At 47.1% G+C, this 27,067-nt stretch overlaps 1 protein-coding gene across 1 annotated transcript; it reads left to right on the forward strand.

Annotated features, from left to right (window-relative positions):
* Positions 1–800: 800 nt before the first annotated feature.
* On the forward strand, positions 801–9,023 carry LOC147116165 (uncharacterized). Its single transcript, XM_085989500.1, has 7 exons — positions 801–892; positions 1,237–1,548; positions 2,398–2,703; positions 3,608–3,721; positions 4,130–4,176; positions 7,721–7,837; positions 7,979–9,023. The coding sequence occupies exons 1-7, from the start codon at positions 838–840 to the stop codon at positions 8,105–8,107; spliced, it is 1,080 nt and encodes a 359-aa protein (XP_085845626.1). The 5' UTR covers positions 801–837; the 3' UTR covers positions 8,108–9,023.
* The last annotated feature ends 18,044 nt before the right edge of the window (positions 9,024–27,067 follow it).

Consider the following 27,067-nt stretch of genomic DNA (forward strand, 5'->3'; position numbering starts at 1 on the left):
AGTTATACTGCTACTGCGGACGTGAATCCAACTGTAGTCACAGAATTTATAGTAAAATAGCTGCTATCTATAGTCCATATAATGCTCTGAAATTCTTAAAAGCAATTCGAAGATAAATATGAAATTCGACGCATTCATTCCATCTACATTCAATGAAGTCCTCTACCACAATATTACCGTGCCATCATGTCTTGTAACTGGGCTCGATCCAACAATCTATGGGCCATCCTTGCTTCCAATAATATTTCTTAAACGAAGCAGCTCGACAGAAATGGACTTTGGAACGCAAGCGATCCTTTTTAGGATAACAATGGACTCAATTAGCAGATTATGCAGAATCAAAATCACCGAAGATATGCAGTATTCGTCCTTCCTGGCGGGTGAAGTAAAGAGGATTTATGGGATGTGAGCTCGTGTACAATTTTATTAAGCTCTATACTTTGCTTTAACTACAGCCTCCTAGTTCCTGCTACCGTTTCTGCTCACTACCTTGGCAGACCAACTTTAAAGGGCATGTATTTCCCCGCTAATGTGGCTGACTCTTAACATGCCTACCAAGCCATTCAGTTGTACGCTACGAAAAACTGAAGCTGTTCAAGAAAGCAGCTCACCACAAACTTCTCAAGGGTAACTGGGGATGGCAATAAATGCTGGACGTGCCAGCGACCCCCACATTACGCGAATGAATAAAAAAATTATGCAATTAAAAAGTCATGTACTCTCTGACATCACAGATCAGTCGGAGATTATATTACGCACACAGTCGCCCATTCGTCAAATCTTCATCCATTCCGCTCTAAGTCACAACGGATTATCTACCGTATTTTCTTTGCCGATATGTTTATGAATGTGTTCATTTGGGGCATGTGTTTCCTGGGCATTTTGTATCCAGGTACACTTTTATTACTGCTGTTATACAATAACTGCTCCTGACACAGCACATGAAGTCGATCATATAGTTGATGTGCAAACGGGTATTGTTTATACTGTTTTAATTTGCTGAATTGTTTTCATATATGTTCCTTGCCAGAGGGAAATATCTGGATGAGAAAGGTAATGTCATTTATGATAATTCTATGATAAAACTCATTCACAGACTGGAAAATAAATCTGATAATTTGTTACACTGAATTACAAATGTATCAAAATACTGGACGTACGATGTTATTTTTGTGGTGCAGATCATCTTCCTTATATATGAATGATTAAACCCGAATATGCATCTTTTGTTAATAGTTGCCGTGGGCACATCGGACAAGGTGTCTCCAGATATTGTACAAAGGAAGGCGTTCAGAGGCACAAACGTTACCTTCCGATGTTCTTTCCCCTTCGATCTCAATCATTTAAACGTAATTGTTTACTGGTGGAGAGATGGTAATAAGACCTTCCTGCAAGAAGACAGCAGAAAATTGTTCAATGTAAAGAGAGGCGGCGCCTACCTTCACCTCCTGAATGTAACTATCCCGGACGGCGGAACGTATTATTCTGTCGCAAAATATCAGCATCAAACGGTTGCAACAGGAACAGGTGTACAACTTGTTGTATATGGTAAGTGTGGCTACAATTAGAAAGGTGAAGTGTTTAGTTGCTGCCGCTATTTAAACTGCGTTTTACAAAGGCGTTCAAGAGAGAAATGCATTCTGTATAAAATAGTAGAGCTTTCTACTTGTTAAGAATGACATGTGTTCAACAATATGGAAAGTTTCCAGTTCCAGCATCTCTGCAAAACCTGACAACTTACCGAAATCAGCAATGATTATTTGATTCTATGTTTGTCGATGAAATTTAATACAATGCTGGGAATTAAAACAGGATTTAAGTTGGAGCACTATTCGCAGGATGAAGAATATTGGGCTTACTCGAATATTATATATTTTTAAATGTCCTTTATCTAATTAGACGAGCACGATTCCGATTACCATCTTTTAGACGGCGCTCCTAGATTTTGCCTTCCAGATAAAATTCCAGACCGGCCGTACGGTGGAACTGACGAAACACATAGGATACAGCAAGTGCCGTAGTCCAGACCAAGATCCGAACTCGTTTGTTGCTGTGCAGAAGAAGAAATCTTCTCGGTATAGCAGCAGAACCTGTACTGTACCCTGGCAGCAATTTAAGCGCAGCCTGGCAATTAGAACACATTAGAATTAACAAAAAGAAACCCAATGGTGTAAATCAATTTTACTACATATAACGTTGATATGTCAATACCGTGGGGGAGGAACATTTAGCTAAAGTGAGGAAAAGCTTTGGTTGAGCTGCAGTCAGGATTAATAATGTTTAACAATACAACTACGATGCCCCGAAAGAGCTGTTGGTAATTTTATGAAATACAGGAGTAGATAGAATAGAGGTCAGATGTTTTGCTTTGTCTGAATTGCGTTCTTTGCCATTTAGCTTCCCCCGCTCCCCTGATAATTGTATCTGTACCATCCGAAGGGGCTTCATCAGTTTCTCTGAGACTCCAGTGCAGAACGGCTGCTTTTTACCCGAAATACTTTAACCTCACCTGGCATAAAAATAGTACTGCAATCCTGACTGGATTTAAAACTGAACAACACGAAAAGACAGAGGGACTGTATCAAGTTACCAGCTCCTTAGAGGAGACAGAGCCAATCGTGCGCGGCACAGTTTACACCTGTCAAGTTCATCACGTTTCAAACTCCATTCCAGCTAATGCCAGCTACACCGTTGCTAACGAAGGTAAAATTGAATCACACATGGTAATTTAATCGCGATTCCATCGCCTGATGGTTATTTCAATCAGATGAGAATTAAGTTGGACGTAAGCAACTTAGCCAATTTGAGACTCCAGTCCTCAGTATTGTTTACATAATTCAGACTAACTGTCATAAATTTGCAAGCTTACGAAAGCGGAGCACGGTGAGCTTTGATGCCAGAAACCGGAAAAGTTAGCGCGGGGTGGAGGTATGGAGTGGGGTAATTGAAGGCCTTCACACTCCTGCAGCCAGCAAGCAATCCAAGGTCAGTCCCAACATCATCCGTTGCGCAGTGCGACTCCCTCGACATGGTCCCAAAAATGGAATAATATTTCTGATGAAGGGTCCCAGACCTGAAACGTTAACTCTGCCCCTCTCTCCACGGATGCCGCCTGGCCTGCTGAGATTTTCCAGCTTTTTCTGTTGTTAATTATGGAATAATATTAATTTGGACGCATTTGTGGAAATTTGGAAAAAGCCTTGGTGAAGATTGACTGCAAAGAGAATCTCGAACGAATTTGTGCTATGTACTGATCAGAGAAAACACCCAAAACTATTTATTATTTGTCAACATGTCGCGAACAGATTAATTCTTATCCAATGCGCTTTATCTCGTCAATTAGAAGACGACAATTCGGTGTGGTTTTCTTCCCTTTATTTCGCATTGCTGCTAATTAATCAAACTACTGGGTATTTCAAACTATTGGTTTCTGGTTTCATACAAATGTGGTGAATAAATAGATAATTAAATCGATCTGCTGAGGCTTTATGCACGTTGTTTTATTCTCATAGGAGTATACTTGGAAATATGTTTATGACATTTAAACCTGTGTATATCCGCTTTACATTCCACAGTTTGTAATTGTGATTTTTTATCAATCTAATAGAGTTTGTCTCTCCGACCAGTGTCATTCTGATCGCTAGATGTACCGCGGGTGCGGTGATAATTCTATTGTTGATCATTATGACTGTGAAGGGACTTCCATTCATTACATCCAAAGGTATGAACGATCCCCACTTTCTTGATAGTTGACTTTCTGATAGCCCATTATAACACGTTATTTAATTTAGAAGTGAATGATGAGAAATGTTTTCAAACTTACGTCTTACGTCAACTCAAATATTAGATCGCAACTTGAAGAATAGCAGGTTCATAGCTGCAAATTGCTAAACCCTATCGTTCTAGAACTCTATCGCTGAATTTAATGGGTACAATGAGGTTTGCACAACTTTATCACCGTGATCCTAACACAAGCTATGCACGCGGTTTTAACGTTCTTGAGATACAACATGAACATGTGGCCCTATTGTAACCTGAAACTAACCAAATTATATTTGATTTCATTGGTCTGATGATGAACCAAAATGGCACGTCGTTCTTTGCGATTCATCTTAATTTTCTTTTCCAGCCGGCTGCAAGAGAAATGCAGTGAATACTATTCAGCATGAAGATCGGGTACGGTCATCTTATTTTGCCCCCTACTTTGTTTCAAACGTCAACTAAAGCATTTAGACTTTGCACTCTAATGAATTTGTTTTAACTATTTTTGAATTTAGTCTTGGTGTTTCCCTGCTCTGTAGAAAACACAATATATTCTGTAAGGATTGAAATATAGAATAAGGATAGCAACATTTAGAAACTCTCGCACGGATTTTAAATAATAGGAAATATTGTTCACTTTAAACATTATTAATAAAATATCATATTTTAAATGACCCATTGTTGTATTGAGGATGTCACACAAAGTTGCTCGTCCCTTCGGGCTAACCAGGTGACAGCACCTTGAATTAAAGTGCAAACATTGATCCTTTTACGTTAAAAGACACCAGGGAGAACTCCAATCGCAATAGTGGATTTCTAACTGCCAATACAATCCATTATTGTTATACTGTCTTTCTACGCTGTTCAAAATCAACCCGTCACATTCTGTTTGTCTGATGATATAACCTGCCATCTCCCAGGTCATCGTACCTAAACGGTCTTTGCTGTGCAGCATGCCTCTGGTTCTCTTACACAATCTGTCTGCCTCGAACAACTTATATTTACTTGCGCTTCTCGATATTAACCCAAAAAGTTGCGCTCAAGTGGAAGCTGGAAAAAGTAGATTTGGTGCTAGAGCACACATTTATTTTTTTATGTGTCGTTGACAAGGCCAATATTAACTGCCCAACTCTGGCCCTGAGAATGTGCTGGTGAACCTTCTTGAACAGCTGATAGCGGTTTGATAAACCTGAGTGACTTGCTAGACCACTTCAGCGGACAGTTCACATTCTACCATTTTGATCTGGTATTGGCGCCACATACAGGACAGACCTTGTCGACACAGCAGGTTTCCTTCCCGAAAGGACATTATTGAACCAGTTGAATTTTCCCAACTATTCAACTGCTTCATGGTCGCAGTTAATGATAATGATGATTTACTCCCAATTTTTAAAACATAGACCAGAAAATTGGCCCATTTCCGTTTCCATTCTGCCGAGGCTGTTACGTGGAAGTTTACTGCCAATGTCATTAGAATATTGCAAGATCGTAAAATGGGTGTAAATCAGCGTGAAGATTCTCAAACTACCATTTGAACACTTCTGCTCAGGGTTAATAGTCCAGGCCGCAGAATAGCGTGACACCACCTGAAATTACTTTTCTGGAATTATATGTGTTTCACCATGTTAGGAATAATGTGACATTACTTCCTTGCTTTCATACAAATATCGGGTCAGCACGAGATATTTCCTCAATTCTGCATCACTGGTCTCTCCTCTAAGCGGACACCGTGTCCCCAACGACAAGCAACTGATCATCATTTTATTAAAGGACATTATATACCAGGGGCCCTTAACAATAAGTTCCATTGTGTGCATTATATAAAGTGATCTGACCCATGCCCACGTGAGCGATCCTCCCAGCTTCCGGTTAAAAAGGATTCTGGTGAGTCTAGGTTAAATATAGACCAACAACCTATTTCTTTTCATATAACATACATGAACCTATTATAAAACCTTTACCAACGTTATCTGCCGACGGCCTGGATCATACATCCATGTGCGCAACCTGAAAGTTAGACCTGAAAGTGGGCCCATTCCCCTTTCAATTCTGCCGAGTCTGATACATTCAAGTTTACTGCCAATGTCATTAGAATAGGCAAGATCGAAAGATGGGCGTAAATCAGCGTAACTAATCGAGGCACCAGGAAAGCAACGCGCACACGCTATATACTGCGTCTCCAAGTGCGATAAATTCATTTCTGTCTAATTCAACCATCATTCCTGCACAATACGCAGCGAGTTGAAGAATCTGCAATCGGGAAGCTTTTCCATTTTGAAGGTTATGTATACCTATACCGCAATAATAATAGAACCGGAAAATACAATGCCGTTCTCAGGGAGGATAATTTTTAAAAACCTCAAAAATTGGACTAAAATACCAAAAACATGTTTTACTTTGTCCTGGTGCGCCTTAGATTCTGATTGGAATGATCTGAGCAAGCGCAATTTAAGGAAATTCGTGTATAATTCTCAGTAGCTTGTAGTGGGGCATTACTATTGGCGCAGATAAAATCCGGAGGAGGGATAAATAAACAGCCATAAAAAGTCCAGGCGATTTGGGCGTATTGTAATTATACGCATAACTCAAAAAAGCCAAACTTACTCAATCTTTTAACTCACGTAATTGGATTTTGCCCAGATTACGCATGGCTCTGCGCGCAAGTACACAGCAAATTAAAGCCCTTCCTGTAACTTTGAATGAAATCATGAAGAAATGGCGTAAATGTTGTTTACACGAATCTTGCAGCCATATCAAGCTCTAACTTCTTTACTCCGCTGTAGCATTCTTAAGTTAAATCAGTAGGTATTGTCTTGAAGCCTCACTGCTTGAGTTGATCATAAGATGTAGGTTTATATCCACGTGCAGAGCTCAGTGTGATGCATTGTCCCAGTTGCGGTGGTTCAGATAAGAGGAGAAACCAAGTCTCCCTATGTTTGGTCAGTGTTGCATAGAAGTTCCCAGGGCCCAATTTAAAAAAAGCAGGGGATTTATCACGATTTTCCTGCAAGATTGTTTCATTAGGCAACAGCAACATCACAGATTATCTGGTTATTTATATCATTGTTATTTACGCGACCATGTTCTTCATCAATTGGTTGGTAGCTTAGCCTAACTAAAAAATAGTAACTACATTTTAGAAATAAGTAATTTCCAAGAAAAGTTTTGTAACATCCAGAGTACCCCGACGCCTCTATATAAATGCACTTTGTCCTTTGTCTGCCCCTTCAAATTTTCGCTGTCTCAAGTATTAGCTTGAAGAGTCACCAATCGAAATAATTATGTGCCCCTTCTTATCGGGGGCAGATTTATTTAACTGGTTTCTATATACAAATCCATTTATTTGTTTATTTATTCTAATTAATGTATTTATTTAATCGATTAGCTCTCATATGGGAGGGACTACAGTTACTTATCCAATTGCTACACTGTACACCCTATGCTAAGGAAGATGCTATTAATTTAATTGCGTCCATCTATTTCTTTATATTTTAATTCCGAACAAGTCAACGTGAGATCCACTAATGTTATTAATAATTATAAAGTAAATTCATACCAATTCAAGCATGACCTTTGAGCTAAACATACTGCATTCTGAATTTAGATCACAACATAAAGATGCAGAAAGTCATATACCTAAATAACTCAAATCGTTTATTTTGCACTGACACGTAAAACTTATTTTTCCGGAAATCAACTAGTTACAGAGGTTCTCCGCTAGCTTTCAAAATAATGACAAATAAATTAACGAGCAGTTTAGACCCTTCAAATCCAGAAGCTTCGGATTATTGTTCCCTGGCTTGCTGTAGAAATAAATAGTAAAATATTAAGATTCCGAAGAATGAATAACAATGACAATGCGACAATGCTGCCTCAATTGTTTGTTATATTAATGGCATCTTGGCTCGTGAAACTTCAGAAAAAGTAACTTAATGAATGCTAAATATTGACTTTGTAGAAAGAACGAGAGGGAGCTGAGGACAAGCTGACATACACTGCTCTGGAACTGATCGGCTCCAAGGAAGGTGAAACATCAAAAAAAAAGGAAGCACAGTGTATGCAGAGGTACAGCACAGTTCATACGTGGAAACAATAATCATGCCAATCATCAGAATACGTTTGGATTTGCGATGATATTGAAAATTAATTTGACGTAATTTTCATTTAGCTTTTTTAAGAAAAATGTAAAGAAATATTCTCAATGTTTATTCTACAGACCAAACAGAGAGCCGATGATAACAAACTGACTTACCCTGCACTAAATTTGACTGGTTCCAAGAAAACGTCGAGACCTAACCACAAAGATACAAGTCTAGTATACGCAGCGATGAAGACCAGCAGTTAAATTAGGCAAACGGGGATTGGCTGAAAAGATTCGAGCGATTTGTGTTTATGTTGCTTGTCCGTTTTACTCTGCTACTGCTCTTTCTCCAGGCTTCCCTTATTTTCCTCATTCTTGGAATGAGTTGTTGCCTTCCATCATTCTTTATTGGAAACGCTCGATTCAGGCTTCAAACTTACACGTGTGTGAACCAAAGTCATAGCTGGCTTCTTTGCAACTGTCAACAATGTTCCCATCCCCTTTGACCACTCCATCAAGTTTGACATGGTGAAGCATTCCATTATTCTCTTTTTTGTCTACAGCCTGATTCCACAGTATAGTTTCTCGGGATTCTACTTGTGCCGATAAACAAGGGCAGAATCTCTATATTGGTATTTCCCTTTCTCCTGCTTTCGCGTTTTTCTCCTTGGGAGGGCTTTTACTGAAAAAAATGATCACAAATTATTTGTTTGCTTATTGTCTTTGTTCTGGACTTATTACATGCAGGTAGCACCCTCTAGTGGTAGTTATTGTATAGCAGTGTGTTATTTGACCACCTTCCTGTCTGCCCTGGAAGTAGTATTCCAGGAAGTGTTTGCTGAGTTGTGATCAAAGCCCACATGAGGCAGCCATTCTCAATCCTCCTCCATCCTTCCTTATATGCTAGGAAAGACGCAATGTCTGTGAGTATCCTTGTTTAGTAAAATGATAACAACCTTGTCAGTATAGTATTATGAAAATACTTTGTCCATAAGAAGTTTATTAGCTGTTAGCTACCGAGGTTTAGCTTCAGTGCTATTTACTTATACAGTTAGTCTATTCTGTTTTCATAAACATGTTTGTATCTTATGTAACATCTAATGTATAGTACTTAGCTCTGTGTACAAAACATACTTTGTCTTTGTTTACTGTTTCACAATTTTATTCAAGTAAAGCTTCAAAACAGCACCCTGCTTCTCGAGGAGTTATTTGAATGAGTGTTTAGCTGACTGGATAACTGGATAGGAGTTACATCTAGCGAGACCAGTACAGTGAAAAGACAGCAGAATGGCTAGCCGTGAAGAGAGGAGATCCTCCACGTGGAGCAGCAAGGACTCGAGAGTTAAGTGGCTGTCATCTAGGCACAGAGGAAGCCATCATGACACAGCCAGCTTAAGTCTTAACCTTGTACACCACACTTACCTCACATCATCATGGCAGGAGATAATACCGAAAACGCTACTCAGCAAGTAGAAGACCTTAAACAGTTAGATGAAACTGAAGAATGTGATAATCTGTCTATAAGCTCTCGTTACTACAGATCATCAGCTGGTTCTAGGTCATCAGCTGGTTCACGGTCATCAGCTGGTTCTAGGGTTAGTATGGCCATCGCCAGAGTACGGGCTAGTGCAGAAGCAGCCCAAGCCAGAGCAGCTTATGTCAAGAAAGAAATAGAAATAAAAGTTGAACAGGCCCATCTCCAACCCACATTAGATGCTCTGCAGGAAGAAAAAGAGATAGATGCTGCATTAGCTGAGGCACAAATATTGGAGGCAGTTTTAATGGAAGCTGATACCGAGTCAGCTAACAAACTTTTAATTCCCGTTCCACGTCAGAGTCGACTACAGCGCACCACAGACTGCGTGAGTGACCAAGCCGACACACAGTTTACAAGAGAGAGAGATGAAGACCCGCACATCTCTGCAGACTCAAGCGCACCATGTAACATGCCCCATGTCACCAACCAATTTCAAAATGGATTGCGTGTCCCAAGTCACAGGATCCTCCCCCACAAAACAGGGGACACCGAGCAGAGGAATGGAGCACTGAAGAGAGAAAGTCAGCAGCAAACCCCCACTCGTTTCCATGAGACCTCCAGCAGAGCCCCTACTCAAGGCAACCATGGCATAGGCCTCACCACCTACGACCTTGCCAAATACCTTGCACGCAGCCAGCTGGTGACTATAGGGTTAACCACGTTTGATGATATACCAGTGAATTATTGGGCCTGGAAGTCCTCCTTCCATGGTGCCATATCGGGCCTAGACCTGTCGGCAGGAGAAGAGCTCGACCTCCTTATCAAATGGCTCGGCCAAGAGTCTGCCGAACAGGCACACAGGATAAAAGCAGTCAAAGTGAGACATCCACCAGCTGGGTTGACGATGGCTTGGGCAAGGCTGGGATAAAGCTACAGCTCGCCCGAAGCCATTGAAAGGGCTCTCTTTGCCAGTTTAGAGAACTTTCCGAAGTTGACAAATAAGGAATCCCAGAAGCTCCGCGACCTTGGAGATCTACTGTTGGAACTCAAAACTGCAAAGCAGGATGGCTACCTACCTGGCCTATCGTACTTAGACACTTCCAGAGGAGTAAGTCCCATTGTTGAGAAGCTTCCATTTAATCTGCAGGAGAAGTGGACATCATTTGGGTCAAGGTTCAAGCTAGAGCACAACGTTTCCTTCCCTCCATTCTCTGTGTTTGCCAACTTCATCCATAGAGAAGCCAAAGCCAGGACAGACCCCAGCTTCAACTTCTTCTCCTCCCACACAGCACTTGCCAGAAGAGACAAGTTTGACAGACATGGAAAGACACCAACATCTCTCCACAAAATGCAAGTGTCTTCAACCGAGAACACAAGGGATCAGGAGAAATCTGAGGATATGAGCAAACACTGCCCCATCCACAACAAGCCCCATCCATTAAAGAAGTGCAGAGGCTTCAGAGAGAAGCCCCTGGAAGACCACAAACAGTACCTCAAAGAGAACTCTATATGTTTCAATTGCTACTCCTCCATGAACCATCTCGCCAAGAACTGCAAGGTAGATGCAAAATGCACAGAATGTGAAAGTGATCAGCTCATTTCAGCACTCCACCCAGGCCCAGCTCCCTGGATGTCAGAGTCATCTCCTCCTGCCTCAGAGCATGGCGGGGAGAGAGAGGGAGCCGCCTATCTGGAGATTACACCCAAGTGCACCGAGGTGTGTGGAGAAGGAGTGAGCGCAAGAGCATGCTCCAAGATATGCCTTGTTAATGAGTACCCTGTAGGACTTCACCAGGAATCTGAAAAGATGTATGCCATACTCGACGAACAAAGCAACCGTTCTCTAGCAAGATCTGAGTTCTTCAACATCTTCAAGGTCAAAGGAAGTCCGTCACCTTACACGTTGGAGACGTGTGCTGGACTTTCAGAGACAGCCGGCAGGAGGGCCTGTGGTTATGTTGTTGAGTCAGCCGATGGGAAGATTACTCTCCCCCTTCCTACACTGATCGAATGTAATCAAGTCCCCAACAACAGTTTTGAGATTCCCACTCTGAATGCAGCTCATCTCCACAGTCATCTCAGATGCATTGCAGACGAGATCCCACCTCTTGATCCAGATGCAGACATACTCCTGTTGTTGGGCAGGGATTTCCTGAGGGTACATAATATAAGGAAACAGATCAATGGTCCACATGATGCCCCTTTTGCCCAAAGGCTAGATCTCGGCTCTGTCATTGTTGGAGACATGTGCCACAGGGGTGCACACAAGCCATCTCAGGTGAGCACACTCAAGACATCCATCTTGGAGAATGGTTGTCCAAGCTACCTTACCCCAGGCAGCAGTCAGATCCGAGTGAATGGGAAGTTCAGTCATATGGCCCAGCCTCAGAACCCCCAGCGCTGATCTCCACAGACAGCACACAGATGATGCTCATCAATGACCACAAACTTGCTCCATCGATCGACGACATGAGATTCCTCCAGATTATGGACAATGAGGTCTCTCGTGACAGCTCTAACAGCTGGGTTGCACCCTTACCCTTCCAGAACCCCAGACGATGGCTGCCGAACAACAGGGTCCAACGTATGCGACAGTCCACATCCCCCGACCAGTGGCGGTACATCCCCACAGACCTGAACCCAGCTGACCATGGTTCTAGATCTGTAACAGCGTCTCTTCTCAGCAGCATGACATGGCTGTCAGGACCTGCTTTTCTTCAGGATCTGTCCCTGCACTCCTCTGAACTCAATGAGTCATTCGACCTCCTCAACCCTGTTTCTGACTCCGAGATATGCACACAAGTCACAGCGAACGTTATTCAAATCTCTAAGGACCTGATGAGCACCAAACGCTTCGAGCATTTCTCCAAATGGAACACTCTCATAAAGACAGTAGCACGCCTAACCCACATAGCTCATACCTTCTCCCAGCCTACGCAAGAGAGTAGCTGCCATGGGTGGCACATCTGTCGTAAGAGTCCCTCTGAAGAGGAGCTCAAGAGAGCCATATTCCTTTTGATGAAGAGCGTTCAACACGAGTGTTACTCAGAAGAGTTGAAGTGCATAGCAGCAGAACACAACCTACTCCCTCTCAGCAGTCTATGGAAGCTGCATCCTATCGTCGACACCGACGGACTTCTCAGAGTTGGGGGACGCATATCGCCATCTCAACTAGGAACAAATGAAACCAACCCCATCCTCAATCCAGGTCGTCATCACCTGGCTACTCTGCTTGTGCGTCATCATCATGAGGCTGTGAAGCAGCAGGGCAGACATTTCACCGAAGGTGCCATCAGAGCAGACAGACTCTGGTTGGTTGGAGCTAAGTGATGTATCAGTGGCACGCATTTCAAATGTGTCACCTGCCAGAAACTCCGTGGGAAGACAGAGCACCAACAGATGGCAGACCTGCCAGCCGAGCAGCTACAAGTAGCACCACCTTTCACCTACGTAGGTGTAGACGTCTTCGGGCCATGGGACGTGGTCTCATGCCGCACCAGAGGAGGACACGCCAATAGCAAAAGGTGGGTGGTGATGTTCTCATGTATGTCCACAAGAGCTGTACACATCGAAGTTATTGAAACAATGAGCGCCTTCAGCTTCATAAACGCTCTGAGAAGGTTCTTCTCAATCAGAGGCCCGGCAAAGCAGATACACTTGGATTGCGGCACAAACTTTGTTGGCGCTTGCAGAGAGCTGAAGATGGATGGATCAAGTTCCAGCTCAGATAGTGTGGGGAAGTATCTCCAAGAGCAGAAATGTACCTGGGTATTCAACCCACCTCACACATCCCACATGGGTGGTGCATGGGAGCGCATGATTGGCATTGCCCACCGCATCCTCAACTGCATGCTTCTCCAAGGTAGATCGTCATACCTCACACATGAAGTCTTGACCACACTGATGGCTGAGGTCACCACCGTGATGAATGCAGGGCCCCTCATCCCAGTATCTTCAGACCCAGAATCGCCCCTCATCCTCACTCCGGCCATGCTTTTGACCCAGAAGGCAGGTGTTTCCCCTTGTCCTCCAGGGGAGTTTGGGAAAAGAGAACTCTTCAAGCAGGAATGGAAAAGGGTTCAGAGTCTGGCAGACATGTTTTGGGGCAGGTGGTGGTGTGAGTACCACAACACACTGCAGAGCCGACGCAAGTGGCAGGACAAGTGGCCAGATCTCAAAGAAGGAGATGTTGTCTTGATAAAGGACAATCAGGCAAAAAGGAATGAATGGCCTATGGCTATCATCGTGAAGTCCCTTCCCAGCCAGGATGGAAGAATGAGAAAGGTGGACTTGAGAGTTGTCAAAGAAGTAACAGCCAAGGTCTTCTCTCGGCCTGTCTCTGAGGTGGTCCTTCTTTTGTCGCCAGAGGACTCCAGTGACAAGTAGAGTTAGGATTATGTGGGGTCATTAACAACCCCAGAGGGGAGAGTTCTGGACTTATTGCATGCAGGTAGCACCCTCTAGTGGTAGTTATTGTATAGCAGTGTGTTATTTGACCTTCCTGTCTGCCCCAGAAGTCGTATTCCAGGGAGTGTTTGCTGAGTTGTGAACAAAGCCCACATGAGGCAGCCATTCTCAATCCTCCTCCATCCATCCTTATACGCTAGGCAAGATGCAATGTCTGTGAGTATCCTAGTATAGTAACATGATAACAACCTTGTCGGTATAGTATTTTGACCATACTTTGTCCATAAGAAGTTTATTAGCTGTTAGCTACCGAGGTTTAGCTTCAGTGCTATTTACTTATACAGTTAGTCTATTCTGTTTTCATAAACATGTTTGTATCTTATGTAACATCTAATGTATATTACTTAGCTCTGTGTACAAAACATACTTTGTCTTTGTTTACAGTTTCACAATTTTATTCAAGTAAAGCTTCAAAACAGCACCCTGCTTCTCGAGGAGTTATTTGAATGAATGTTTAGCTGACTGGATAACTGGATAGGAGTTACATTTAGCGAGACCAGTACAGTCTTTAATTTCTTAACATTTCATTTTATTTCCTGAGAGATAGATTTTTCTTCATCCTAATGGCATTCCAGCAATAGTTCCTCCCTTTGTTTATTTGTCCCCTCCCACCCAATCGCATGATACCGCGTTATATGAAAATGCTTATGTTTCATTCTTGTATTCACAAGATGAACCAAGTTTCAATTGTTAATCTATCTCTTCTCTCCACAGTTGCTGACTGGTTCTTGTCTTTCCTGCTTATTTAAGGAGGCAGAAAATCCGATCCCTGTGTACTCACCCATAGGGCCAATGGAACTGCCGGTTTTAGGCATGCACTGCGCATGCACTGGAAACCGGCATTTCTGATCTGTCTTGACAGATCCTCCGCCTGCCCGGGAGCAGGGCCTCTGCGGGTGGAGGGTACCGCTTTTTAGAAACCCTCCGCCAGCAGAATACACTTACAATTCTTGCGCCTCATAAAAGCAGGAGCAAGGCTTGCTTTTATGTGGATAAGAGTTGGAAAAAGTAAACACAAAATTTTCCACTGATTTATCATATAAAAATATTTAAAGAAAGGTAAGTTTATGTTTAGCCCCGTTAAAAACTTTAATTATTTGTTTCAAAAAATAAAATGTTTGTTTAAAATACTTAATTTATTGTAATTTAAAGTCATTTTAAAAATGTGATTTAAAAAAAAAATATTTAAAGTTTTACTATGTTTTGGGGTTGATCTCTATTCGTATATTTGACAGGTTTTCCTGTCAAATGTATGAAGGGAGATTCCTTTCTCTGAATGGCTCCCCATGGTCCACGTGATCCCAGGGACGCTGCGACTCGCCTGCGCCTCTGTGATACCTTGGCCCTGCGCACCGGCAGTTTGGAGAGTCCTGCAAAAGAAATCTGCGCCTACCGAGAGCCCTCTGGTCTAGCCGCAGATTTTTCCCGATCGCTGACCTCCGCACGGAATTTCTGTGCCATTTTGCTTGTGTTCAGAACTGGCAGTTTTTATGCAAATATTTTTAGTCCAACGGTTCCAATGTTTTTCCGCCCTCTCCCCATACAAGCATTTAGAATTTAGCGTAGTGTTCCATCCTTAATTCCCCACCTGAACATCCTTGCTGTGCGATCTCATTGCATAAGGATCCAGCAGGACAGTATCAGGATCAGATAAACACTCAATACCCAACTTAATTCGCCACTGAGCATATTGTGCCAAAGACTGATCTTCCAATTTCCAAAATGCAGGCCCTCGTGAAACAAAGGTTTCTACATTTAATGTCAACAAGAGGTTATTTCCTCTTGCAGTGCTTGAATCCAGTAACCGCTCCAGATTCCATCCTAGTATGAGTCATCATCTTGAAAGCCTCAGTTTATAGGTGAACTGCGAAGTAAGCTAAGCGGCATCCCTCACATCTCCTTTGCTATCTAGACCATTTATGTGGATCCCCTCAACATCTCCGTCCGCTCACCCTCCTCCTCTACTCCTGCAAGAGATCCCCTCTCTACTATTAGTTCTCACACACCCTACCTCGACCCTGTTACATGCCTATCAAATATCACAGTTCGATATCGCTAAACATATTCACTGCTAACTCTGGTTGCATTCTCCATCAATCTCAAATCGTTCAGAACATTGGAATCTGTACTCGCGCCCAAAAATGTTCGTACTCCCGAAATGTTATCATTTTCGAGCACCAGTGGTTCCGTGGGCCCCACAATTCACGTCCTCGTCTCCAAATCCTTCCCTGGTCTAGTTCCACTCGACCATAATGAAATCCTCCAGCCATACATCGCAGAAGCAACCGCTACTCCTCTGATATAAGGTTACTCCTTGCTATCACCTCCTCCGATCCACAAATGGGGGTAGCAATTTTAGGCACAGCATGCCTTTCCTTCTGAATTCACTATTTTCCTAACTTACTCTTGTCTTCTGTGCTAAAAGAAAATTCAAAAACCGTTTCTTTCGCCTGCATCTTTGCCCCTCCTGAAAGTCATCTGTTTTAATTATCATCCTGCTAAACCAACATTTGATTACTTGAATTACATAAACATTTCTGAGCGTCCTGTATTAATGCAATTTGTTCCTTTAACGATCTTCGCTACCATTATATTCGTGGAATTTTCGGGCAAGATATATTTGTTCTCTTTCGATTAATTACAGTTTCAGACATCACACTATTTAACGTTTCCTAGCGTCAACAACGCTTCTTCTGATGTCACATATATTATCGGTGAGCACCATGCCAGAAACAATATAATAAATGCAAGCCCTTGAAGTTTCATTTCCCTCGAAGCGGAAATGTAAATTATTCTTGAGAGAAGTGGAGGCGAAATTTAGAGGTCAGAAATAATTCGGTTTACATTTGTAGTAAGTATGCTGAAATATGTCTGGGCAATAACTTATATGCATATAGTCATGCATATTTTGCCAAAATGCTGTCTGACTAGTATGCCTTCAAATTAAAATGCAATTTACATGATAATATCTCGCCTATTGCTTGGAGAAATGTAGTTTAATTGGTCGGCACACTGTTCTGGAAAACGCACCAACCTAATCTGTCAAGGTTGTCCAATTATATATCTAGCTTTTAATTATAGATATGTTTTGACTTTCATTTCAGGAAATCAAGCGCAAACAATTGATGTGATTGCTTAATAATGACTTGGTAACAGGTCACTTGGAAAATTACAAAATGATTAGGCAGAATCAACACGGTTTTATGAAAGCGAAATCTTGTTTGACAAATCTGTTGCAGCTTATGAGGGTTTAACTAGCAGGGTAGATAAGAGGTAACCAGTGGTTGTAGTATATTTGGATTTTCAGAAAGCATTCGATACGGTGTCACACAAGAAGCTGTTTACACTGGATTAGGTCTCTTGGAATTGGGGGTAATATATTAGCATTAACTGAGCATTGGTTACCAGACAGAAAACAGAAAGTAGAAATGAACGGTCATTTATGGAGTGCCACAATTATCAGTGCATAGGCCTCAGCTATTTACTAACTATATCAATGGCTTTCATGAGTAGACCAAGTGTAATATAACCAAATTTGCTGACGATGAAAAGCTAGGTAAGCTGTGAGGAGGACGCAAAGAGGCTGCAAAGGAATGTAGACTGGTTAAGTGATTCGGCAAGAAAGTGGCAGATGGAGTATAAAATGAGAAGTGTGAAATTATCCAATTTGGGAGGAAGAACGGAAAAGCAACATTTAAAAAAAGTAAGAGACTTTTGAATGCTGGTGTTCAGAGAGATTTAGCAGTCCTAGTATACGGATCATAGAAAGTTAACACGCAGGTAGAAGCAATTAGAAAGGCAAATGGTCTTTTTCCCTTTATTGCAAGTGGTTTGGAGTATAAGAGTAAAGACGTCTTGCTGCGCTTATCTATATATATAAATCGGTACATCTGTCTCTCTGTCTGTCATTCTGTCATTCTGTCTGTCTGTCATTCTGTCTGTCATCGCCTGTGCATCTGTCGGGCTACGCGCTCGAAAGTTACAGGGCGTACCTACGCGCGCGTTACCTCCAAAGAAAGCTTACGCTTCCGAGACGGTTTTAAGCGTATTTGCGTTTCGGCCGGGCTAAAATCGCGCCCGCGGTATCCCAAAGACCTTCAACGTTCCGCTCATTAGCATCTCATTATCCGCTCATTAGCGACAGAGTGACCTCGAGCTCGACCAATCGTACGCCGGGTTGCTGGTGTGTGCCGCCGGGCCAATCAGTGCGTGTGTGGCCGGGCCTTATCGTTCTGAACCGAGGTGAGTCGCCGCCATCTTGATTCCAAACTTTTCCTTTCTTTTTCCCGCTTTCTGCGTCTTAAAAAAAAAAGGTTGCTTTAAAAACACATATTGTTTTAAAAAAAAATGATTTAGAAAGTAATTAACTTATCTAATCTCATTAATTTTCCTACCTTTCCCCGTTTTTCCAGGTAGGCCCAGAAGCCTCGGCGTCTCCTCCGCACCCATGCCCGAGCTAGGCACCTCCCGGCCCCACTCGAAGGCTGGAGGGCCGAGCCTCAGCCCAACGCCGCTAGGGTGCGCGCGCAGCAGGAGCTGAGATGCGGCGTCTCTCTCTGACTCGGCCGGGGGGCGGGGCTTGCTGGGCGTCCAGCGTTACCCTGGCAACCGGCCCCGCCGTCCGTCTCGCACAGCTGCAATCGGCGGTCTTCACCTCGGCGGGGGGCCGTGACCCTCGGGGGGGGCACGAACCTCGGGGGGCCGCGACACTTGGGGGGGGCCGCGTGCACAGCAGGAGCAGCTGAGACGCGGCGTCTCTCTCTCTGGCTCGGCCGGGGGGCGGGGCTTGGTCAGCGTCACGGTTACCCTGGCAACAGCTCCTGCTGTGCGCGCAATCGGCGGTCTTCACCTCGGAGGGGGGGGGCGCGACCCTCGGGGGGGGCGCGACCCTCGGGGGGGTGGCGCGACCCTCGGGGGGGCCCCCGCCCTCTCCTCCCCCCGCCCTCCCTTCCGCCCCCATTTCCCCCCCCCGCCCTCCCCCTCCCTTCCCCCCTCCCTTCCCGCCCTCCCTTACCTCCTCCCTTACCCCCCTCCCTTACCCCCCGCCCTCCCCCCCGACCCACCCTCCCTTCCCCCCATGCCCCCTGCCCTCCCTTCCCCCCCCTGCCCGCACACCCCCCTCCCCTCCCCCCCGCCCTCCCCTCCCCCTCCCTCCCTCGCCCCTCCCCCCCTCCCCCTCCTCTCCCCTCCCTCCTCTCCCCCTCCCCTCCTCTCCCCCCTCCCCTCCTCCCCTCCCCTCCCCTCCCCCTCCCCTCCCCCCTCCCCTCCCCTCCCCCCCCTCCCCTCCCCTCCTCCCCTCCCCTCCCTCCCCCTCCCCTCCCCCCTCCCCTCCCCTCCCTCCCCCCTCCCTCCCTCCCCCTCCCTCCCCTCCCCCTCCCCTCCCCCCTCCCTCTCTTCCCCCAGTCGCTCTCTCTCTTCCCCCCAGTCGCTCTCTCTCTTCCCCCCAGTCACTCTCTCTCTCTCTTCCAACAACAATATGCCCTCGAAAAAGCCTCGGCACCGCCGGGCACTTCAGCTAGTCTATATATAAAAAAGACCTCTTCTGTCTGTCTGTCTGTCTGTCTGTTCTCTATACGTTTGAAAGTTATAGAGCGTACCTACGCGCGCGTCACGTCAATAGAAAGCTTACGATTACGGACCGGTCATAGGCGTATTAACGTTTCGGCCGGACAAAAATCGCGCCCGCGTTATCCAAAAAACGTTCAACATTCCGCTCATTAGCATCTAATTAGCGACTGTGTGACGTTGAGGTCGACCAATCGTACGGCGGGTTCCTGGCGCGTGCCATCCTACAGTTGAGTGTTGAGTGACTTGACGATTGACCAATCCTACGCTTCGGTGACCTGACGATTGACCAATCGGTGCGTGTGTGGGCGGACCTTATCGTTCTGAACCGAGGTGAGTGGCCGCCATCTTGATTTTTCGCGATTTCTTTCCCACACTTTCTGTGTGTTAGGGAACTGAGGTAAATATTTGAATTATGTGTTAGGGAACAATTTATTTGAGTTTTAAATTGTGTTTAGCAACAGTAGGAAATTAAATGATCCCCTAACCGCCGCCGTCCCCCCCCTCCTCCTCACCCTCATGCAGGGGGGATTTGGGGCTGCTCTCCAGGCCCGCTGCAGGCAGGCCTGAAGCTCAAAAAATTTCTCTCTCTCTCCTTCTCCTCTTCCCTCTCTCTCCTTCTCCCCTTCCCTCTCTCTCCTCTTCCCTCTCTCTCTCTCTCCACTTCCCCCTCTCTCTCTTCCAGTGAGTGCGGGACCAGAAAAACCGGTGGTTTGCCGTTCGTTAACGGCCGCCGGGCCGCGGGGTTCCCTGCCTGCGCCCCGCAGGCCGCTTCGCTCCGCTGGCACTGACCGCGCCTGCGCCGCCACACCGCGAGAGCCACTCTCCCGCTCCCGGCGCCGGCCGCCACTCAGCTCAAGGGGGGAGTGTGGGGAGGGGGAGGAGGGGGAGGGAGAGGGTGGGAGGAGAGGGGGGAAGGGGGGGAGTTTTGAGGGAGAGGGGGGGAGTGTGAGGAGAGGAGAGGGGGAGTGTGAGGGAGAGGGGGGAGTGTGAGGGAGAGGGGGGTGTGATTGTGTGAGGGGGGAGTGTGAGGGAGGGGGGGGAGTGTGAGGGAGGGGGGGAGTGTGAGGGGAGAGGGGGGGAGGGAGAGGGGGGAGTGTAAGGGAGAGGGGGGGAGTGTGAGGGAGGGGGGGAGTGTGAGGGAGAGGGGGGAGTGTGAGGGAGAGGGGGGAGTTCTCTTCCCCCCCAGTCGCTCTCTCTCCCCCCCCCACAGTCGCTCTCTCTCCCCCCCACAGTCGCCTCTCTCTCTCCCAGTTCTCTCATTCCCCCCAGTCGCTTTCTCTCTTCCCCCAGTCGCTCTCTCTCTTTCCCCCCAGTCACTCTCTCTCTTCCCCCCAGTCGCTCTCTCTCTTCCCCCCAGTCGCTCTCCCTCTTCCCCCAGTCGCTCTCCCTCTTCCCCCAGTCGCTCTCTCTCTTCCCCCCAGTCGCTCTCTCTCTTCCCCCCAGTCGCTCTCTCTCTTCCCCCCAGTCGCTCTCTCTCTTCCCCCCAGTCGCTCTCTCTCTTCCCACCAGTCGCTCTCTCTCTTCCCCCCAGTCGCTCTCTCTTCTCCCCAGTCGCTCTCTCTCTTCCCCCCCAGTCGCGCTCTCTCTTCCCCCCCAGTTGCTCTCTCTTCCCCCCCAGTCACTCTCTCTTCCCCCCCAGTCGATCTCTCTTCCCCCCAGTCGATCTCTCTTCCCACCCAGTCGCTCTCTCTTCCCCCCAGTCGCTCTCTCTTCCCCCCCATTCGCTCTCTCTTCCCCCCCAGTCAATCTCTTCCCCCCCAGTCGCTCTCTCTTCCCGCCCAGTCGCTCTCGCTTCACCCCCAGTCGCTCTCTCTTCCCCCCCAGTCGCTCTCTCTTCCCCCCCAGTCGCTCTCTCTTCCCCCGCAGTCACTCTCTCTTCCCCCCCAGTCACTCTCTCTTCCCCCCCGTCGCTCTCTCTTCCCCCCCAGTCGCTCTCTCTTCCCCCCCAGTCGCCCTCTCTTCCCCCCCAGTCGCTCTCTCTTCCCCCAGTCGCTCTCTCTTCCCCCACAGTCGCTCTCTCTTCCCCCCAGTCACTCTCTCTTCCCCCCCAGTCGCTCTCTCTTCCCGCCCAGTCGCTCTCTCTTCCCCCCAGTCGCTCTCTCTTCCCCTCCCAGTCGCTCTCTCTTCACCCCCCAGTCGCTCTCACTTCCCCCCAGTCGCTCTCTCTCTCCCCCCCACTCGCGCTCTCTCCCCCCCCACTCGCGCTCTCTCTCACCCCCACTGTCGCTCTCTCTTCCCCCCCCAGTCGCTCTCTCTCTCTCTCCTGTCTCTCTCCCCCAGTCTCACTCTCTCTCTCCCCAGTCTCTCTCCTCTCTCCCCCCCAGTCTCCCTCTCTCTCTCCCCCAGTCCCCAGTCTCTCTCTCTCTCTCCACCAGTCTCTCTCTCTCTCCCCAGTCTCTCTCCTCTCTCTCCCCCCAGTCTCTCTACTCTCTCTCTCTCTCTCTCCCAGTCTCTCTCTCTCTCTCCCAGTCTCTCTCTCTCTCCCCAGTCTCTCTCACTCCCCCTCAGTCGCTCCCTCTCTATCTCCCCATTCTCTCTCCCTCTCCCCGTCTCTCTCTCTCCCCCCTCAGTCGCACTCTTTCTCCCCCCAGTTTATCTCTCTCTCTCCCAGTCTCTCTCTCTCCCCCCCAGTCTCTCTCTCTCCCCCCAGTTTCTCTCTCTCCCCCCCAGTCACTCTCTCTCCCCCCAGTCTCTCTCTCTCCCCCCCAGTCTCTCTCACCCCCCAGTCTCTCTCTCTCCCCAGTCTTTCTCTCTCTCCTCCAGTCTCTCTCTCCCCCCAGTCTCTCTCTCTCCCCTCCAGTCTTTCTCTCCCCCAGTCTCTCTCTCCCCCCAGTCTCTCTCTCTCTCTCACCAACTCTCTCCCTCTCCCCCCAGTCTCTCTCTCTCTCTCTCTCCCCCACTCACTCCCTCTCCCTCCACTCTCTCCCTCTCCCCCAAGTCTCTCTCTCTCCCCATCTCTCTCTCTCTCCCCTCAATCTCTCTCTCTCTCCCCCACCCCCCGGTCTCTCTCTCTCCCCCCGTCGCTCTCTCGCTCTCTCTCTCTATCTCCCCAGTCTCTCTCTCTCTCCCCAGTATCTCTCTCTCTCCCCCAGTCTCTCTCTCTCTCCCCGTCTCTCTCCCCCAGTCTCTCTCTCTCTCTCCCTCAGTCTCTCTCTCTCTCTCTCTCCCCATTCTCTCTCTCTCTTTCCCCAGTCTCTATCCTGTCTTTCCCCCCGTCTCTCTACTCTCTCTCTTTCTCTCCCCATCTCTCTCTCCCCCAGTCTCCCTCTCTCCCCCTCAGTCGCTCTCTCTCTCTCCCCATTCTCTCTCTCTCTCCCCAGTCTCTCTCTCTCACACTCCCAATCTCTCTCTCTCACACTCCCAATCTCTCTCTCTCACACTCCCAATCTCTCTCTCTCACACTCCCAATCTCGCTCTCTCTCACAATCCCAATCTCCCTCTCTCTCACACTCCCAATCTCTCTCTCTCTCTCACTCCCAATCTCTCTCTCTCTCACGCTCCCAATCTCTCTCTCTCTCACGCTCCCAATCTCTCTCTCTCTCTCACTCCCAATCTCTCTCTCTCACACACTCCCAGTCTCTCTCTCTCACACTCCCAATCTCTCTCTCTCACAATCCCAATCTCTCTTTCTCACACTCCCAATCTCTCTCTCTGACACTCCCAATCTCTCTCTCTCTCACACTCCCAATCTCTCTCTCTGACACTCCCAATCTCTCTCTCTCTCACACTCCCAGTCTCTCTCTCTCACACTCCCATTCTCTCTCTCTCTCTCACACTCCCAATCTCTCTCTCTCTCACACTCCCAGCCTCTCTCTCTCACACACTCCCAGTCTCTCTCTCACACTCCCAGTCTCTCTCTCTCATACTCCCAATCTCTCTCTCTCACACTCCCAATCTCTCTCTCTCTCACACTCCCAATCTCTCTCTCTCTCTCACACTCCCAATCTCTCTCTCACACACTCCCAATCTCTCGCTCACACACTCCCAATCTCTCTCTCTCTCTCACACTCCCAATCTCTCTCTCACACTCCCAATCTCTCTCTCTCTTACACTCCCAATCTCTCTATCTCTCATACTCCCAATCTCTCTCTCTCACACTCCCAATCTCTCTCTCACACTCCCAATCTCTCTCTCTCTCACACTCCCAGTCTCTCTTTCTCACACACTCCCAGTCTCTCTCTCTCTCTCTCACACTCCCAATCTCTCTCTCACACTCCCAATCTCTCTCTCTCTTACACTCCCAATCTCTCTCTCTCTCATACTCCCAATCTCTCTCTCTCACACTCCCAATCTCTCTCTCACACTCCCAATCTCTCGCTCTCTCACACTCCCAATCTCTCTCTCACACTCCCAGTCTCTCTTTCTCACACACTCCCAATCTCTCTCTCTCACACTCCCAATCACTCTCTCTCTCACACTCCCAGTCTCTCTCTCTCCCACTCCCAATCTCTCTCTCTCTCACACTCCCAATCTCTCTCTCTCTCACACTCCCAATCTCTGTCACACTCCCAATCTCTCTCTCTCTCTCCTTCCCTCTCTCTCTCTCCTTCCCTCTCTCTCTCCTTCCCTCTCTCTCTCTGTCCCTCTCTCCTTCCCTCTCTTTCTCTCTCCTTCCCTCTCTCTCCTTCCCTCTCTCTCTCTCCTTCCATCTCTCTCTCTCTTTCCTTCCATCTCTCTCTCTCCTTCCCCCTCTCTCTCTCTCTCTCTCCTTCCCTCTCTCTCTCCTTCCCTCTCTCTCTCTCCTTCCCTCTCTCTCCTTCCCTCTCTCTCTCTCCTTCCCTCTCTCTCTCTCTCTCCTTCCCTCTCTCTCCTTCCCTCTCCCTCTCTCTCCTTCCCTCTCTCTCTTCCCCCCAGTCGCTCCCTCTTTCTCTTCCAACAACAACATGCCCTCAAAAAGCCTCGGCACCGCCGGGCTCCCCCAGCTAGTATATAGTATATATGGGCTCCATGGGGCATATGGGCTACTCCTGCTCCTATTTCCTATATGCTCTTGTTCCTATTTTCCTAAAGGTGTGGCTTTGGTGAGACCAAACCTTTAGTACTGTGTACATAGAAACATAGAAACATAGAAGATAGGAGCAGGAGTCGGCCATTCAGCCCTTCGAGCCTGCTCCGCCATTCAATGAGATCATGGCTGATCATTCAAATTCAGTACCCTGTCCCTGCCTTCTCCCCATATCCCTTGATCCCTTTAGCCTTAAGAAATATATCCAACTCTTTCTTGAATGGGGCAGAAATTCCTCCCCAAACGCGTGAGTACGGAAGGGGTACTCACGCGTCTGGCTGGAGGAAATGCCGGTTTTCACCATGCACAGCGTATGCGCTGAAAACCGGCATTTCCTCTCCTCCAGCCCAAGAGTTGAAGAGGCTAGCACGTGCGCTGTAGGGCGCAATGCGTGCGTCTTGGATTTCCTCTGTTTTGGGGGATTTGCGCATGTGTGAAGGCCTCCGGTCTTTACGCTTGTAAAAAGCACACGTAATTATTTATTTTTACAGGTAAGTGGTGTTATAGTGCAATTAATAATTTTTTTTCCCACAGGTTTATTATTTTAAAGAATCTACAATAAGATAAGTTTAGTTTTAGATCCTTCTATTAAAAATTTATTTTTTTCAAAAAAAAAATTATTGTTTAAATTATTTTTTTAACTTATTTATACTTAATTTAATGATTGGGATGTTTTTTAAAACTTTATTTAAAGTTTAAGTAGTGTTTTGGGGTGCAGTACTTCTCATGAGTTTGACAGTTCTTACTCTCAAACTTATGAATGAATTTTCCCCTCCCCTGATTGGCTGAACAGTGCTCACCTGATCCCAGTCGGCACATCGCACTAACTACACTGCTGGGTCAGGTTAGCAGAGCGCGCCGACATCAGAAACTGACCACTGAAAGGAAATCCACTGCGGGCCAGGTTTCAAATGTCAGCGCGCAGGGTGAGCGCACATCGGGGGCTTGCACGTGCGGCAAGCCCCCGACACCAAGTTCTGGGCCAATATATTTAATGAACTGGCCTCCACCACCCTCTGTGGCAGAGAATTCCACAGGTTCACCACTCTCTGGGTGAAGAAATTCCTCCTCATTTCCGTCCTAAATGTCCTACCCCTTATCCTTAGACTATGACCCCTGGTTTTGGACTCCCCGACCATCGGGAACATCCTTCCAGCATCTAGTCTGTCTAGGCCTGACAGAATTTAATAGGTTTCAATGAGATCCTCATACGTCATAAGGTGTGGTCTCACCAAGGCCCTGTACAACTGCAGCAAGACATCCTGGTTCTTGTACTCGAACCCTCTTGCTACGAAGGCCAACATACCATTTGCCTTCTTAACCGCCTGCTGCACCTGCATGCTTACCATCAGTGACTGGTGCACAAGAACACCCAGGTCTCTTTGCACTTCCCCTTCTCCCAATCTATTGCCATTCAAATAATAATGTGCCTTCTTGTTTTTGCCACCAAAATGGATAACCTCACATTTATCCACATTAGAGTGCATTTGCCATGATTCTGCCCAATCACCTAACCTGTCCAAATCGTACTGGAGTTTCATGACATCCTCCTCGCAGCAAACCCTCCCACCCAGCTTTGTGTCGTGTCTTGGTCTCCTTTACCTAAGCAAATATATATTTGCCACAGAGGGAGTGCATCAAAGGTTCACTAGATTGATTCATGGGAAGAGAGGGTGGACCTATGCGGAGAGATTGCATCGAATGGGCTTATATTCTCGGGAGTTTGAAGAATAAGTGGTGATCTCTTCGAAAAGTATAAAATTCCTAGTGGGCATTGATGCGCTATCAATAACTCAAAAGACTGAGATTAAGCGAGTAACTAACAGGCTTTTACTGACAAGAGAATGAATGTGTGCCTCGAGTGGTCGACTGGTCCAGAATACAGAGGGACTGTGGAGCAGGCACCTTTATACCTGGACTCGTGGGAGGAGTCAGCCGAGGCATGTACAGAGTGGAATACAAACAGTGGTTTACCACATTCACCCCTTGATTAAAAATGAGTCCGGCGGGGTGAAGTGTATTATAAGTTAGTGTATTGTAGTCTCTCCAGAGGTCTTGTCTGCCGCTGTGATCGACGTGGCGATGGCAGGGGTAGTGAAGCTTCCAGCGTCGAGTCCCGTGTAGGCTGGGGCACTGGTGTGTAGTCCTCGTGGGTGTCGAGCAGGTCGCGGGGACCAGGCCTGCCGTCTACTGGGGCTGGATATTGGATCTGGTGGGGGGGCGCTAGTGGGTTGTGGGTTACTGCGGCCCCCGAGGGTGCGAGGTCTCGTATGGAGACTGTGTCCTTCTGCCCGTCCGGGTACGCAATGTAAGCATACTGGGGGATGGCGTGGAGGAGGTCGACCCTCTCGACCAGGGGGTCCATTTTATGGGTCCTCACGTGTCTTTTCAGTAGGACCGGCCCTGCGGACGTCAGCCATGGTGGTAGCGATGTCCTCGATGTGGACTTCCTTGGGAAGACAAACATTTTCTCATGAGGGGTGGTGTTAGTGGCAGTGCAGAGCAGTGACCGAATAGAGTGGAGCGCATCGGGGAGCACATCCTGCCAGCGGGAGGTTGGACGGCCCCTAGACTTTAAGGATAGCAGGGCGGCCTTCCAAACTGTCACATTCTCTCTATCCACCTGTCCGTTCCCCCGGGGGTTGTAACTGGTGGTCCTGCTTGTGGCAATACCCCTAGCGAGCAGATACTGGCGGAGTTCGTCGCT

The sequence above is a fragment of the Somniosus microcephalus genome, chromosome 6, assembly GCF_052327205.1.
Source record: "Somniosus microcephalus isolate GS21.2 chromosome 6, FLI_Smic_1.0, whole genome shotgun sequence".
In the NCBI taxonomy this organism is placed as follows: Eukaryota; Metazoa; Chordata; class Chondrichthyes; order Squaliformes; family Somniosidae; genus Somniosus; species Somniosus microcephalus.

Coding starts and splice junctions, on each gene's coding strand:
- LOC147116165 (XM_085989500.1), top strand. CDS start 838: ATGTTTATGAATGTGTTCATTTGGGGCATGTGTTTCCTGGGCATTTTG. Junction 1,549..2,397: donor TGTACAACTTGTTGTATATG/GTAAGTGTGGCT, acceptor TTTGCCATTTAG/CTTCCCCCGCTCCCCTGATA. Junction 4,177..7,720: donor CTATTCAGCATGAAGATCGG/GTACGGTCATCT, acceptor TTGACTTTGTAG/AAAGAACGAGAGGGAGCTGA.